Source organism: Pyrus communis, chromosome 3, assembly GCF_963583255.1.
Source record: "Pyrus communis chromosome 3, drPyrComm1.1, whole genome shotgun sequence".
Taxonomy (NCBI): Eukaryota; Viridiplantae; Streptophyta; class Magnoliopsida; order Rosales; family Rosaceae; genus Pyrus; species Pyrus communis.
This window is the reverse complement of record NC_084805.1, coordinates 29,737,810-29,751,623: the sequence shown is the minus strand read 5'-3', so window position 1 is coordinate 29,751,623 and position 13,814 is coordinate 29,737,810. Positions and strand designations below refer to the sequence as shown.

At 37.5% G+C, this 13,814-nt stretch overlaps 2 protein-coding genes across 2 annotated transcripts; both read right to left on the bottom strand.

Moving 5' to 3' along the window:
• Positions 1–7,798: 7,798 nt before the first annotated feature.
• LOC137730037 (uncharacterized) lies at positions 7,799–10,136 on the bottom strand. The gene is made up of 2 exons (XM_068469106.1): positions 9,728–10,136; positions 7,799–8,385 (listed from the first exon to the last, which is right to left on the bottom strand). Exons 1-2 carry the CDS (start codon positions 10,011–10,013, stop codon positions 8,003–8,005), a joined length of 669 nt encoding a protein of 222 aa, XP_068325207.1. The 5' UTR covers positions 10,014–10,136; the 3' UTR covers positions 7,799–8,002.
• A 1,257-nt stretch (positions 10,137–11,393) lies between these two features.
• Positions 11,394–12,868, bottom strand: LOC137727428 (probable F-box protein At4g22030). Its single transcript, XM_068466291.1, has one exon. It carries the CDS (start codon positions 12,755–12,757, stop codon positions 11,474–11,476), a length of 1,284 nt encoding a protein of 427 aa, XP_068322392.1. The 5' UTR covers positions 12,758–12,868; the 3' UTR covers positions 11,394–11,473.
• Between the last annotated feature and the right edge of the window lie 946 nt (positions 12,869–13,814).

Sequence of the window (13,814 nt, the reverse complement as noted above, 5' to 3'; positions counted from 1 at the left end):
TAAGTATCTGAGGAAGTGTTCCTCCAAACAGGGGCTTCAACGCCTTACGTAAATCATTTATATCAAGTGCATCATCATTCGCTATATGAGCATCCTTAACCTTACGGTGTAAGGTTATATGAGCATCCTTACGGTGTAGGAGAGTGGTAACCTTACACCGCAAGGATGCTCATTTTTTGTGAGGCATCTCCTAGAGAAAAGGATTCGAGGGAATCGCTATTTTTTTGCTAACTATGTTGTATCTGGCTCATGGATCTAGAGTCTTTCTATCTCATGGAATTGATGCTTCTATTCCACCGTGGAAGGCCTTGCTGGGGAATGCCTACATGGGTTCAAGTAAGAAGGATACATATATGTGGAATCGTCAATCTGAATGCGCAGTGCAGTATCTGATTACTGCACGAAACATAGCAGAACACTTCACTCATGTTAGTATGTTTTTTTTTTTTCACTACGAAGTTACTTTCTGTATTTTTATGTAATCAATTCAGAAAGTTGTTTGTTTTTGCAGGACGTTGGGCACATGTAATTGACTGGGATTTCGGATTTGATGCATGGAGAGGAAGAGTGAAGGCATAGGCATGCATCCTTGTTGCTGTCTTTGTAAGACTTATTTAAGCAACCAGTCACCAAGACCAAAACATGAACTACAAACACAAAGGACTAACCCAGACATATGCACATTACAAAACAGAAGGTGAATCATACCTGCAGCAACACCAGCACTTGAAGCCATCGCAGCAATCCAGTGAACCTTCTCTTCTCTTGCAGAATATCAAGAGCTCGACTCACAGATAGGTTATGGTCCAGTATGAGCATATCACTGTGAGAAGAGAGGCCACTATATATATACATATAGACTTTTCCAAGACAGACCAGGATTCCCTATCAAAATCCTAATTGGAAACCACCTCTTGTTTTCCGTATGCTAACCAAAATCCTTTACTGCAAAGGATCAGCACTCCTCTTGTCAATAGGACATTCCATCTCTAATTGAATACCTTTAACTGTTCTCAAAACTTCTTTACCTCATACTCATATTCTTACATTCTCCCACTTGAGTATGAGAAAAGTTTCAAGCACACAGTTTATTCAATCATTCTCAGACAGAAGTGTACACTAAGTCCTGTTGACAAAAGTTTTCAATCACAACCAATTTTACATACATTTCAAAATGTAGAACTCTGAAAATCTTCATTATAACCATAATGCAACAAAGTTTTTCACGAGTCACATACATTCAATTTGTATCTGTACTGTTGTGAACTTCAATTAGGTTCATCAGATAAGCAAAATAATTTGCTCCCACTATTTCACATTATTGACAGCAAAATAACTAATTGCTCCAGACAACATGTGAAACAATAGTTCAACAACAACTGCTTATACAGACAAGCTGTTATTCAAGCATCAAATGAACTATCAAGTTTTTTATTTCAGAAAAACAATAGACCATTGTAACAAGTCTCACTAGAAAATAAAAACTCTAAAATAAAGCTACCTAACCAAACACTAGCCTTAAGCTTTATTTAAAATACACAAAACCTATTTTTATTTCTGCACCAGCTCTTTGAACTTCACAGCAGCAATTTCAACAGTCAAATACGCAACAAGAGATTACTCCCACTGATCAAATGATTCATGCACCCCCATCCGCGAAACATGAGCTTTAAAAACCCCTATTGGTAATGCCTTGGTCAAGGGATCTGCTATCATCAAATCAGTGCTCAGATGTTCCACTTGTATAGCCCCTTCTCTCACCTTTTCTCGAACTTTAAGAAACTTCACATCCATCAATCTAGAGGCTGAAGTTCTTCTATTGTTCTTGGCAAAAAATACTGCAGAATTATTATCACAGTGCATTTTAATCGGCCGTTGAACAGAATCGACAATTCTTAAATCTGTTAAGAAGTTCCTTAACCACACAGCCTGTTTCATTCCTTCAAAACAAGCTACAAACTCTGCCTCCATAGTAGATGTGGCTATTATGGTTTGTTTTGCACTCTTCCAAGAAACTGCACCACCACCAAACATAAACACATAGCTACCTGTGGATTTTCCGTCATCTACATCACCAGCTAAGTCTGAATCGGTATAACCAATTAACTCCAGATTCTCTTCTTTGCCATAAACCAACATGTATCCCTTGGTTCTTTGCAAATACCTCAGAACCTTCTTTGCAGCTGTCCAATGAGACTCTCCTGGATTTGCTTGAAACCTACCTAACATTCCTACTATGAATGCTATATCTGGTCTTGTGCAGATTGTAGTGTACATCAAACTACCTACTAAGGAGGCATAAGGTTTGTTTTTCATTCTGTCCACCTCAACTGATGTCTTGGGACACTGATCTTTAGAGAACTTATCTCCCTTATTCACAGGTACTTCACCATTATTGCATCTTTCCATATTGAATCTTAGCAATACTCTGTCTATGTAACCTTTCTGTGATAGACCAAGTAACCTTTTGGATCTGTCCCTAATGATTTCAATACCAAGTACATAGTGTGCCGTACCAAGATCCTTCATCTCGAAATTTTTGCTCAGTATACCCTTGGTGTCATTAAGAAGCTTAACATTAGAGCTTGCAAGGAGAATGTCATCGACATACAGGATTAAAATGATGAAGTTTGATCCTGACCATTTGATGTAAATACAATCATCCAATTTATTTTCCACGAAGCCAAAACCTGTGACCACCTGATCAAATTTTAAAAACCACTGTCTTGATGCTTGCTTCAGTCCATAAATGGACTTGTTGAGTTTGCAGACCTTGTTTTCTTTCCCCCTTTCAACAAATCCAGGAGGTTGTAGCATGTATATGTTTTCCTGGAGTTCACCATTGAGAAAGGCAGTTTTTACATCCATTTGATGTAGCTCTAGATCGAAATTTGCAACTAATGCCATAATCATCCTCATAGAGTCTTTGGAAGAAACAGGTGAGAATGTGTCATTGTAGTCGACTCCTTCTCTCTGATTGAAACCCTTGGCAACCAATCTTGCCTTGTACCTTTCAACCTTGCCCTGAACATCTCTCTTGGTCTTGTAGACCCATTTGCATCCTATAGCCTTGATTTGGGGGTTAGAATCCACTAATGTCCATACTTTATTTTGTGACATCGATTCTAATTCCTCCTTCATTGCTGTGTTCCATAATGCATGTTGAGGGCTGTTCATAGCTTGAGTGTATGTAAGAGGATCATCTATATCGCCAAAATCAAACTCACTTTCTTGCAAATAAACATAGTCAGTTGACATGGTGGTCTTCCTGATTCTTGTTGATTGCCTTAATGAAGCAGATGGTTCATTGATAATTCCAGTGGTTGATCCTTGTTGAATTTAAGAACTAGGATCTGATTCCAATCTGTCCTGAATAGACTGATTCTCATCTAACGGAACTGCAGCTGAGAAAGGTATCAAGATTTCTTTATAGTGTGTTTCGAAAGAAGCTGCCTCAGTGAGATTTTGTTCTTCAAATATGAAAATTCCTTGTGACAATTCTGCAACATCTTGATCCTCAAAGAACCTGGCATTATGAGTTTCTTGAATCCGAGTGTGACTTTGAGGACAATAGAACTTATAGCCTTTTGATTTCTCTGAATATCCGATGAAGTAGCATGTGACAGTCCTTGCATCAAGTTTCTTCTCATTCGGATTATACATTCGAGCCTCAACTTTACATCCCCAAACATGAAAATGATCAAAGCTAGGCTGCCTCTTGCACCAGATTTCGAAAGGTGTAGATGAAACTGCTTTGGAAGGCACTCTATTCAAGATATAAGTTGCTGTCTTTAATGCCTCTCCCCAAAGAAAACCAGGTAACTTTGACCTTGTCATCATGCTTCTCACCATTCCAATCAAAGTTCGATTCCTCCTCTCAGAAACTCCATTCTGTTGTGGTGTCCCAGGTGTGGTGTATTGAGCAACGATACCTTGTTGCTCAAGATATTGAGCAAAAGGCCCCTTCTTCTGTCCAGCCTCAGTGTACCTGCCAAAGTATTCTCCTCCTCTATCGGATCTAACAATCTTAATGACCTTTCCTAGTTGTTTCTCAACTTCAGTTTTGTAGATTTTAAAACAATCAAGAACTGATGACTTCTCACATATCAGATAAGTATAACTGAATCTTGAAAAATCATCAATGAAGTTAACAAAATAAGAGTTTCCACATATGGTTTTGGTAGAAAAAGGTCCACAAATATCAGTATGTATGATTTCCAGCAAGTCATGACTTCTCTTAGCATCTAGTTTTCTAAAATTAGTCATCTTTCCCTTGACACAATCAACACATTCGATTGCAGTATCAAAATTCAATTCTGGAATTAAGTTTTCCTTGGATAACTTCAGGACTCTTTCTTTAGATATATGTCCTAACCTTTTGTGCCAAAGAATAAATGAATCATCACCACAATGCATCCTTTTAGTACTTGTGTTTAAGACATATTGATTATGAGACTCTAAAGTACAGTTTAAACACCACAGGTTGTCACTCAGGTAAGCATCTCCCAGTACATGATCTAACTTGCCTTTTCCAAAAAATTTCAAACTTTCATCATCTCCTAGAAAAGCAAAACCTTCCTTGACAATTCTTGAAGCAGAGACCAAATTTCTTCTCATTTTAGGCACATAAAGCACATCATTTAAACTCATTATAAAACCAGAAGACAGTTTTAAAAATACCGTTCCTATGGCTTATACTGCAACCTTAGTTCCTTCACCCACAAAAACATTATAATTCTTGAAACCAGTTTGTTTTGACATTGTGAAGCCCTCTAAAGAATTTGATATGTGGACTGAGCATCCAGTGTCAAACCACCAAGAATTCACAGGTATCTCAATCAAATTTGACTCAACACACACATTGATATGTTCCACACCCTTGCTTTTGAGATAATCATTGAAGACTTGACAATCTTTTCTTAAATGTCCCTTAGTTTTGCAAAAGAAACATCTAAGTTTGGCAATATTTTTAGGTTTGATTTTAAGATTGTTAGATCCCTTAACAGAGTCTTTTACTTTAGCAGATGCAATTGGCTTAAAAGAAGTAGTCTTAGTATTGGATTGCTTACCATAGTTTCCTGGGAAAGAATTGAACGCCCTTTTACCTTTGTCCGGATGCACAAAGTTTACTATTTCAGTATCCTTTGATCTTTCTTGCTTCTGTCTAGTCTCCTCTTGCACACACTGTGCAATAAGCTCATCAACATCCCAATTCTTGTCTTGAGTGTTATAGGACACCTTCAATTGGCTGAATTTGCTTGGAAGCGCTTGGAGAATCATAAAGACAAGTTGTTTTTCTCCAATGTTGACATCTAGGGAATTTAACTTTTCAGCTGCATCGGTCATTTTCATGATGTGATCCCGAATGGAACCTGTGCCTTCAATCTTGTACGTGGTAAGCATTGCCATATATTGACTGATTTCTGCCTTTTGAGATTCCTTGAACTTCCTCTCAATTGCACCCAAATAATCAACAGCCAATTCATGCTTCTTTATCCCCCCACGAACAGTGTCTGTCATGGCACTTTCAAGTATAGAAAGTGCCACCTTGTTGGCTCTAATCCATCTCTCTGCATCAGTTCTCTCAGCCCGAGTGCTTTGATCAGTTAAAACCGGCTTGGGAGTGTCAAGAGCAATGTCAAACTCATTAAGTGTCAACAAGAGACCAATCTCTCGTCTCCACTTCTTGTAATTGCTTCCTCCAGTTAGAATAGGTATATTGGCTAAGTTCATAGTCCTCAATGATATTGCAGATGCTGCAGCAACAATGAAATCACCAATAAGAACTCATTAGTTCCAGATTTCATTCCAACATCCCTTTGCACATCATGACTATAATCATAGATTCATATACATAGTCTTGATCAACAAATTGTTGATAAGCATATATAGAACATATGATATACTTAGGATCCAATCAACATGTCGCAGCAGCCATGTGTCTTTAAACATTTATGGAGTCCTCACAATCATGTCATAGATGCAAAATAAACAAGGTTAAATCTAGAATCTTTAATCTACTTCCAAAACCAACAATTATATTGCGTTTAATATGGATTATCATGATCAATTTATGAACACAGAATGCAGCAACATATTTCACGATTAACAGAATGCAGCGACATGTAATTATACATATTCAACCAGATACTGGAATTCCAGAACTTGCAGAACACAACCATACCTTTTAATTACTGATTTCAAATTCTTGATGAAAATAGCGGAAGCGAATTTAGAATTTGAAAACATAAGGTTTCGAATTTTATGAAAACCCAGATCAAAATTTGACCCCAATCCGAGAAAATCCCATTCGGTTGTGGTTTAGTGGCTCCAACGGTCAAAATTTTTCAATTTCAAAAAGAGCCGTTGTTTTCTGCCACAGCCGTTCTATTGGTCTCGAGAACCCAACTTCGATTTTCAGTCAGGGCAAAAGTTTTTTTTTTTTTTTTTTAATGAATACACACATCTTTTAACCTTTACAGATTTGAACTCAAGTTTGTATGTCTTGTGGCTCTGATACCACATGTAAGACTTATTTAAGCAACCAGTCACCAAGACCAAAACATGAACTACAAACACAAAGGACTAACCCAGACATATGCACATTACAAAACAGAAGGTGAATCATACCTGCAGCAACACCAGCACTTGAAGCCATCGCAGCAATCCAGTGAACCTTCTCTTCTCTTGCAGAATATCAAGAGCTCGACTCACAGATAGGTTATGGTCCAGTATGAGCATATCACTGTGAGAAAAGAGGCCACTATATATATACATATAGACTTTTCCAAGACAGACCAGGATTCCCTATCAAAATCCTAATTGGAAACCACCTCTTGTTTTCCGTATGCTAACCAAAATCCTTTACTGCAAAGGATCAGCACTCCTCTTGTCAATAGGACATTCCATCTCTAATTGAATACCTTTAACTGTTCTCAAAACTTCTTTACCTCATACTCATATTCTTACAGTCTTATCTTGTTTAGGTACTATGCATTTTACTATCAGCCTTGCATTTCTATACTGTTAAAGGAACGATGTGGCTCTTCTACATGAAAATGGACAATACATTCCATTTGGTAACTGAAAATGGATTAACATCCAAGAGCAATTTGTTCTCAGCCAAGTATCCTACCTTAAGTTCTTGAATTCTTTTCAAAGTGCGATGCATCGAAATAACTGTCTGAGCTAATTCGTCATGGTTTTCCTCGGAATGGAGACACGTTTATAGCGTCGAGTAACATAAATTTCTACGCTTCCTGGTATGAAATCCTTTCTACGCTTCCTCTCATCAAGTCTGCAAACCAGTTATCCCCACGAAGGTAAAAGTATCAATAGCTTTAGGCAATTCACAGGATATTTTCAAATCCAATCAAAGTGACATAATCGGCACCGTGAGTTTATCCAATTAAGTTTGCTTGTTTCGCGTGATTCCTTCATTTGGTAAAATGTCCACTGAATATTTTAACATAAAGAATTGTTTAATCCAATGGATATTTGGAGATCCTTGCATGAATTACGGTAGTACACAAAGAATCAAGTTGCAATGTGAAGTTTCTATGCACTCTTAGCCAAAGGTAAATAAGTCCTACAGCATGAGAAGGTCTCAACGCACCTTTGTGGCGTGTCGGGTACATGTAAGTCTGTCCAACTGAGTAACATAAATTATATGGGATCGGATTCGATATTTACTAAAACGTTAAAGCAGGAAATGGATGTTAACTTGCAAATGAATTAGACACAAAGAAAACTTATCCCTTCCACCTTGGAAATATATCACAATTTATCAAGACAAAACTGAATAATTTTATCGATTATACTACAACACTCAACTTTTAGTTACATTAGCCGTACAAAGTGGTGAGCCTCTCTCTCTCTCCCCTCCAGAATTAGCATATATGACAAATTAAATGTAATTAATAAACCCATCTTAAAACACTCACAAACAACTTCTGTGAAATTAAATAACAAATTAAAAATCCCAAAATGTGGTTAAAATCCCTTATGAATCTTTCTTGCTACCTGAACGTGACATTTTCCGGTCAAATGACTGCAACCGATTCTTGAAGTTTTGGTTTTCTTCAAGTAAACGATCATACTCGAGAAGAAACCCTTCCGATTGTTTTCTTAGAGCAAGGACGCTGGACTCTGCAGTATGAACATCTTTTGTCTTTGTCTCCATTTCAGATTCTAGTTGTTTAAGCCTCGTATGCAATGTAGCCATCTCATTCTCCAAGACCTTCATCTTATCCAAACTGCTAGATTTTCCATCCTCAGATCCTCTGTTCTGTTTCTTAACGGCTTCCATGCCCTTTCTTCGTATACGAAGTTCTCTAATGTAGTGGTGTAGTCTGTCTATCATAAGAGCAAGAAATAGGGAGCATCCTGCAAGTGGGAGATGCAAATGAGTCAACGACTGACAAGATTATCACTCTCAGTAAACAAACTCCCCACTGAAATGAACATCTCGTAAACAGAAATTGTAGCAACATAACCACAATGCAATTCACAACATGCGTTATTAAGGACGGTCCGGCTAGTTAATTATCTTTTACTGTCAGCAAACGAAAGCTACTATAAATATCGGGGAAAAGGGGTAAGGACCGTGTGAATCCATTTAAAAGTTAATTAAACATGTAGGACATGATTAGACTGATTCTCATTTCATCCTCATCGTACAGACGAGGAAGGGGAACAATGGAGTGAACAAAAATCAATTCAAAACTCAATTAACATTAGCTACTCTTCAAGAGTACAAATAAAGGACATCATATCTGTTTTTCACGGGTGTCATTTAATATCTAACCATACACTGATGACATAATGAAAACTGAAACTCGCATTTAACAAAGAAAAGGAGCAGCAAATAAAATACTTCTGTGCTGATACAACCGGTACAAACAAAGTGCAGCTGATACGATCACATTGCTGTATACAATATCAATGCTATTTCCAGATAGAAGGACCTATTGGTTTCCCTTACAAATTACTTTAGCATTTAACCTGCCAACTTAACTAAACGAAAAAAGAGCTCAGTTTCTTGCTCAAAAGGGCTGTATGGTGGTAAGTAGGCCCATTTCAGACATTAATCATAGACGGCAGCAAGGTGAACAAGACACAGAATTCACCATTACCTCTGAGAATTACATCTCAAGTTACAAAATGTTCCTCACCAACAGTAATAAAGTGAAATATTTCTATCAGATCATGGGTAATATCGGGGAATATGAAACTCTTTGTGAGCAATTTGCACACACAATTTTCAACAGCCTGTGTACATAATTAATCTGAAAACAACAGAACTCAGAGCCAGGCCACTATAACACCATAATGCTTCGAATTTTATATCTCGAAAACAGGTTCTCACTTCTCAGAACAACTAATTAAGATCTAGAAAACCTAGCTATTAACTTTCCCTTACAAGTAAATGTCATTAATGAAACAGTGATTTGAATATAGGAAGGCAAAAAGTTACAATCTTTCATCATCCATCTCATTCCCAAATCCATCAAAGCAACCACATTCCAACCACAATTCACAAAAACCAAAAGTTAAACAATAACAAAAAGAAAATGCACATTCAAGAATTCCACACTAGAATCAAAATTATCAGAGATTATGTCACTAAACCCAAAAATCAAGAATTACCCAGATAGCAATTAAGTTCTAGCAATTAACCCACAACAAAAACTGAAAAAAAAAAAAAATTCATAAGATTGAAAATTACCCATGAGAGTGGCGTCGAGAAGGTGCTTGATCATGAGGACCTGATCGGTGGGACTAAGAACAGCAGCTTTGTCGATCCGGCTCCCTCTGATTTTAACTATGCTGTAAACGTTGGTCATCAGCACCACCAACACCGTCGCCGCCACCGTCTTCACCACGACGGGGCCGCTGCCGCGCTTGATCTGATCCAGCCCCAAAATCACCAGCTTCCTGAAGGGGGTCCTGAACAGAAACGCCAGTATCAGAACCATTTCTGATAAAATCACTACGAACAGCAGCTGAATCATCTTTCTGATGTTCTTGTTTTGGTGGGTAAGCAGAGTGTGGTTATTAACTTATTTGTGTGTGAAAGTCGAAAGCTTTGGGAAGAACGTGTCGGTTTGGTTATTGAAGAAGGACGAAAGAGGAGAAATGGTCCTCCTTCGTTACGTGATAATATTTTTGGTCCAAAATTAAAAATTAAAAAACTACATAGTCCTGCATTTGTAATTCTAACAACATGTAGGATGAAATAGTAAATTTGCAAACTATACTATTTATATTGGTTCTCCAACCTCCAATTCGACTGTTTGGAGTCTCATGCAGATCACGTTGGGTTAACAGTCGAATGATCGATGCATCATGCATGTCTCTCTCATTCTCAGTAACATTTTTTCGATTTGTCTTTTTGATTTTTAATTTAGTAATGTGTTTTTTAATTATCTTTATAACATGATTCTTAAATAGTCAAAAGTAATTCTCAATTTGATGAAAAGTTGGTACATTTGATCGGAATACTAACTTAATTGGCAAGTTTTATAAGATTATAAAAGCGTAAACCTAAATTGAAAGTCAAAGGGGCAATTCTAGAGATACAAAGTTTCGAGCTTTGATGAAATTCTTCCCTCTTGCTAATCCCTACATTTTTTCAAGCTAAGCAAAGCAACAATAGTTGAGAAGAGAGAACCAAACTTGTAAATATGTTGCAAAGATGAATGTTTTAAATCAACTAAGCTACAAACGCGTTGTTATTATATTTTATTTTACGTACTAGTTGGCTGGTGTGGATAACCCAGATTCATCATTAACGGCAGTTGGCCACCAAAAAGCTTATAATTGGCTAGCCTTTTACTGATTACCAGTAGTGTGTTTAATTGTTTATAAAGGAATTCATGGTGACAGATTTAAAAATGAGTTGCCACTTGGGGCAAATAAATAAGGGTGGTGTGGTGAGTGGGGAAGCTAACATGGCTACTGCAGCAAGCAGATTTCAAATTAATCATGAGCTGCAATTCCCTTTGCATGCCTTCCCATCACTCTTTAGTTAGATTTTAGTGAAGTGTGTTTACTCGACTGATCGTTGTATAATTGTTGTTTAGTTTAACTGTCTTAAAAGCACTAATTCATGCAATTTTTCATTCAAAGACAGCTTTTATAAAATAAAAAAAAATTAGAGGAAGCAAAAACTGCTAATACATTTAGTTGTAGCCAAAAGTATAGACAAGTACATTATGTCAAGAATACACTAAAATGTCGATTATGTAATTGAGTGGTCTTTTACAACAATAATTTTTGAAGAAAAACCTAAAAGCTCAAAAGTTCGGATCATTGAAAAGCAATCTGACACTTGATTAATCTTATTTTTAATGAAACATGATGATTATTTGTACGAACAAATTAAAGTTACACAATAATGTACAAATTACAACACAAAATTGGCAAAAACTAACCCAATTGGAAAGCCAAAACCAAGATATAAACAACCACCCTAGAATAGCTTGCTTGCAAACTTTTCAGGGAAAACAGCAAGATGCTTGAGTTCTGATAAGCTCCTTCCAAGCTGCAAAGCCACCTTCAATTCAAACACTCCCCCATTCTCTCTCCTCTCAACTTGTTTCTCTCTCAAATTTGATTCAATACTTTCTTGCATCAGCCTAAAAAAACCAGCATTGCTCCTGTACATTTCAACCACCATCCCAACTTGCCCACCATGCTCCAATGTATTCACAACACTAGCCAAAGCGCCACAAATCACCCCTACCATTACTCCCCACACCCCAAGATTGCTACTTGAACCCACAAAATTAGACCCCAAAGCTGCAAGGGCAGTTAAAATAGGACCAGAAATAGCCAAAACTCTGTTGACTTTCAAGGCTATTTCAGTCAATCTCAAGTACTCAGGGACATCCTTGCTCTTCAAAACCCTAACAACCTCTCTCATCTCCTCTTCCAACTTCTCATTCCACCCATTACTTCCATGTACTAAATTACCTTCAATCCCCCGAACCCTATTTTGATGATTCTGTACTCTTGGCCACCACACTGTGGGCTCCACAGTTTTGGGAAACTTGTCGAGCATTTCACCTAACAAAGGAAGAGGGTAAGCCCTGTCCAATGCCAACACTTTATCTATTGCTTCATTCACATCCACATTACTAATGTTATTGCTTACACTGTTATTGTTGAGAGATAGGGTTGTTTGAATCTGTGCATGGAGCTGCTTGAACAGCCTCGCCGCGTTCTGCTGCTCCTCGGCGAGCTGGGACGGTTGGATTTTGTTTGTCACCGCCAGCATGGCGGTGGCGGATATGTAGAGAAGAGTGGAAGAGAGCTTGAGAGCCATAAAGGGTGCTTTTGCAGTAGAGATAGCACTAGCAGCAGCTGCAAGTCCTGCCATGGTTGCAGCAGTGAGAGTTATTGCATTGATGGAGATTAAAAGGAGATGGTTCCAATTGTCACGCTGAGCTCCGATGTTCTTATGCATCTCCACTCTGTCTGCAATGGCTTCCATGATTGCATACAGCTTAGGAATCACCGTTTGATCATCTGACATATTGCCAGTGGTGTTGATTTTGATGGAAGAGTTGAAATAATCGTTTTCCAAGTTCTGGATCAAACTTCTGGTTGGGATCTTGGGAGGAGGAGAAGTTGGAGGACTCACCTGGAATTTTGGTGTATTATTGGTAGTAGCTTTGATTACTTGTTTGTGAAAACGCATTTGATTAGGTGATCCCATCAAGCAAAAGATGCTTGAAGCTTGAAAAGTTGCCATACTTTCTTTGGCTTGATCGAATTTTTATTATATATTTATATATGAGCTGTATATTGGTTGTGGGTTTGGTGGTTGGAGTTGTGGATTGCCTTTAGGCATGGAGGATGAAGTAGTGAAATATTTGTACTCGGTATAGTATTAATACAACAACACTGCTTTGCTTAATGCATATAGAATGACTTATCTGCACTGGAGAATTCATGGTAGTAGTATATCAAACCAATAACGCATTATAATATGTTTAATTTAAAGAGGCATTTGTTGATTCGCCTTCTGAACTTGTACGCAGCTGTCAATTCCCTTCTTGAACTTTAATTTTAGCCAATTACCTCTTTGAACTTTTATAATTAGTCAATTTCCCCCTTGAACTTTAATTTTAGCCAATTACCCCTTGAACTTTTATAAATAGCCAATCCCCCCTACGTTAGATTTTTAAAACTTTCATTCATTTTTCATCATTTTTACCCTTATACAGTTGTCATGTGTTGTTTCCGTGATCAAGATGGATTAAAATTCTTAAAATCTAATGTCGGGGGGGGGGGGGGGCGGAAATTGGTTATTTATAAAAGTTTAGGTGGTAATCGGTTAAAGTTAAAGTTTAAGGGGGAAATTGACTAATTATAAAGGTTTAGGGGTGTAATTGGCTAAAATTAAAGTTTATGGGGGAGATTGACAACTCCATACAAGTTCAGGGGACAAATCAACAAATATGCCTAATTTAAACGATAACAATACATAATTGGTTTGAAATACAATCAATTATTTTTCTGATATTGATTAGTTTCTCTTCCTTACATATAACATTCATGCAAAACTAACTCGTTAAAATTGTATTGTAGTAGAGGCAAATGGTAGACACAAAACAAAGTGTCTTTGTTGAGAGTTCGAATATACTCCATCTCCATGAACACGAGTCATCTAATCTAATGGCTTATTATATCTTGGGGTTTGAGCATGTGACACACTGGGATACAGATATTGACTTATCAACAGTCATAGCGAGTAGATCATTGGTACGTCCAATGGCATATCGAGACAAATGTGACTTGTCATAGCC

Coding starts and splice junctions, on each gene's coding strand:
- LOC137727428 (XM_068466291.1), bottom strand. CDS start 12,757: ATGGCAACTTTTCAAGCTTCAAGCATCTTTTGCTTGATGGGATCACCT.
- LOC137730037 (XM_068469106.1), bottom strand. CDS start 10,013: ATGATTCAGCTGCTGTTCGTAGTGATTTTATCAGAAATGGTTCTGATA. Junction 8,386..9,727: donor TCTCGACGCCACTCTCATGG/GTAATTTTCAAT, acceptor TCCCACTTGCAG/GATGCTCCCTATTTCTTGCT.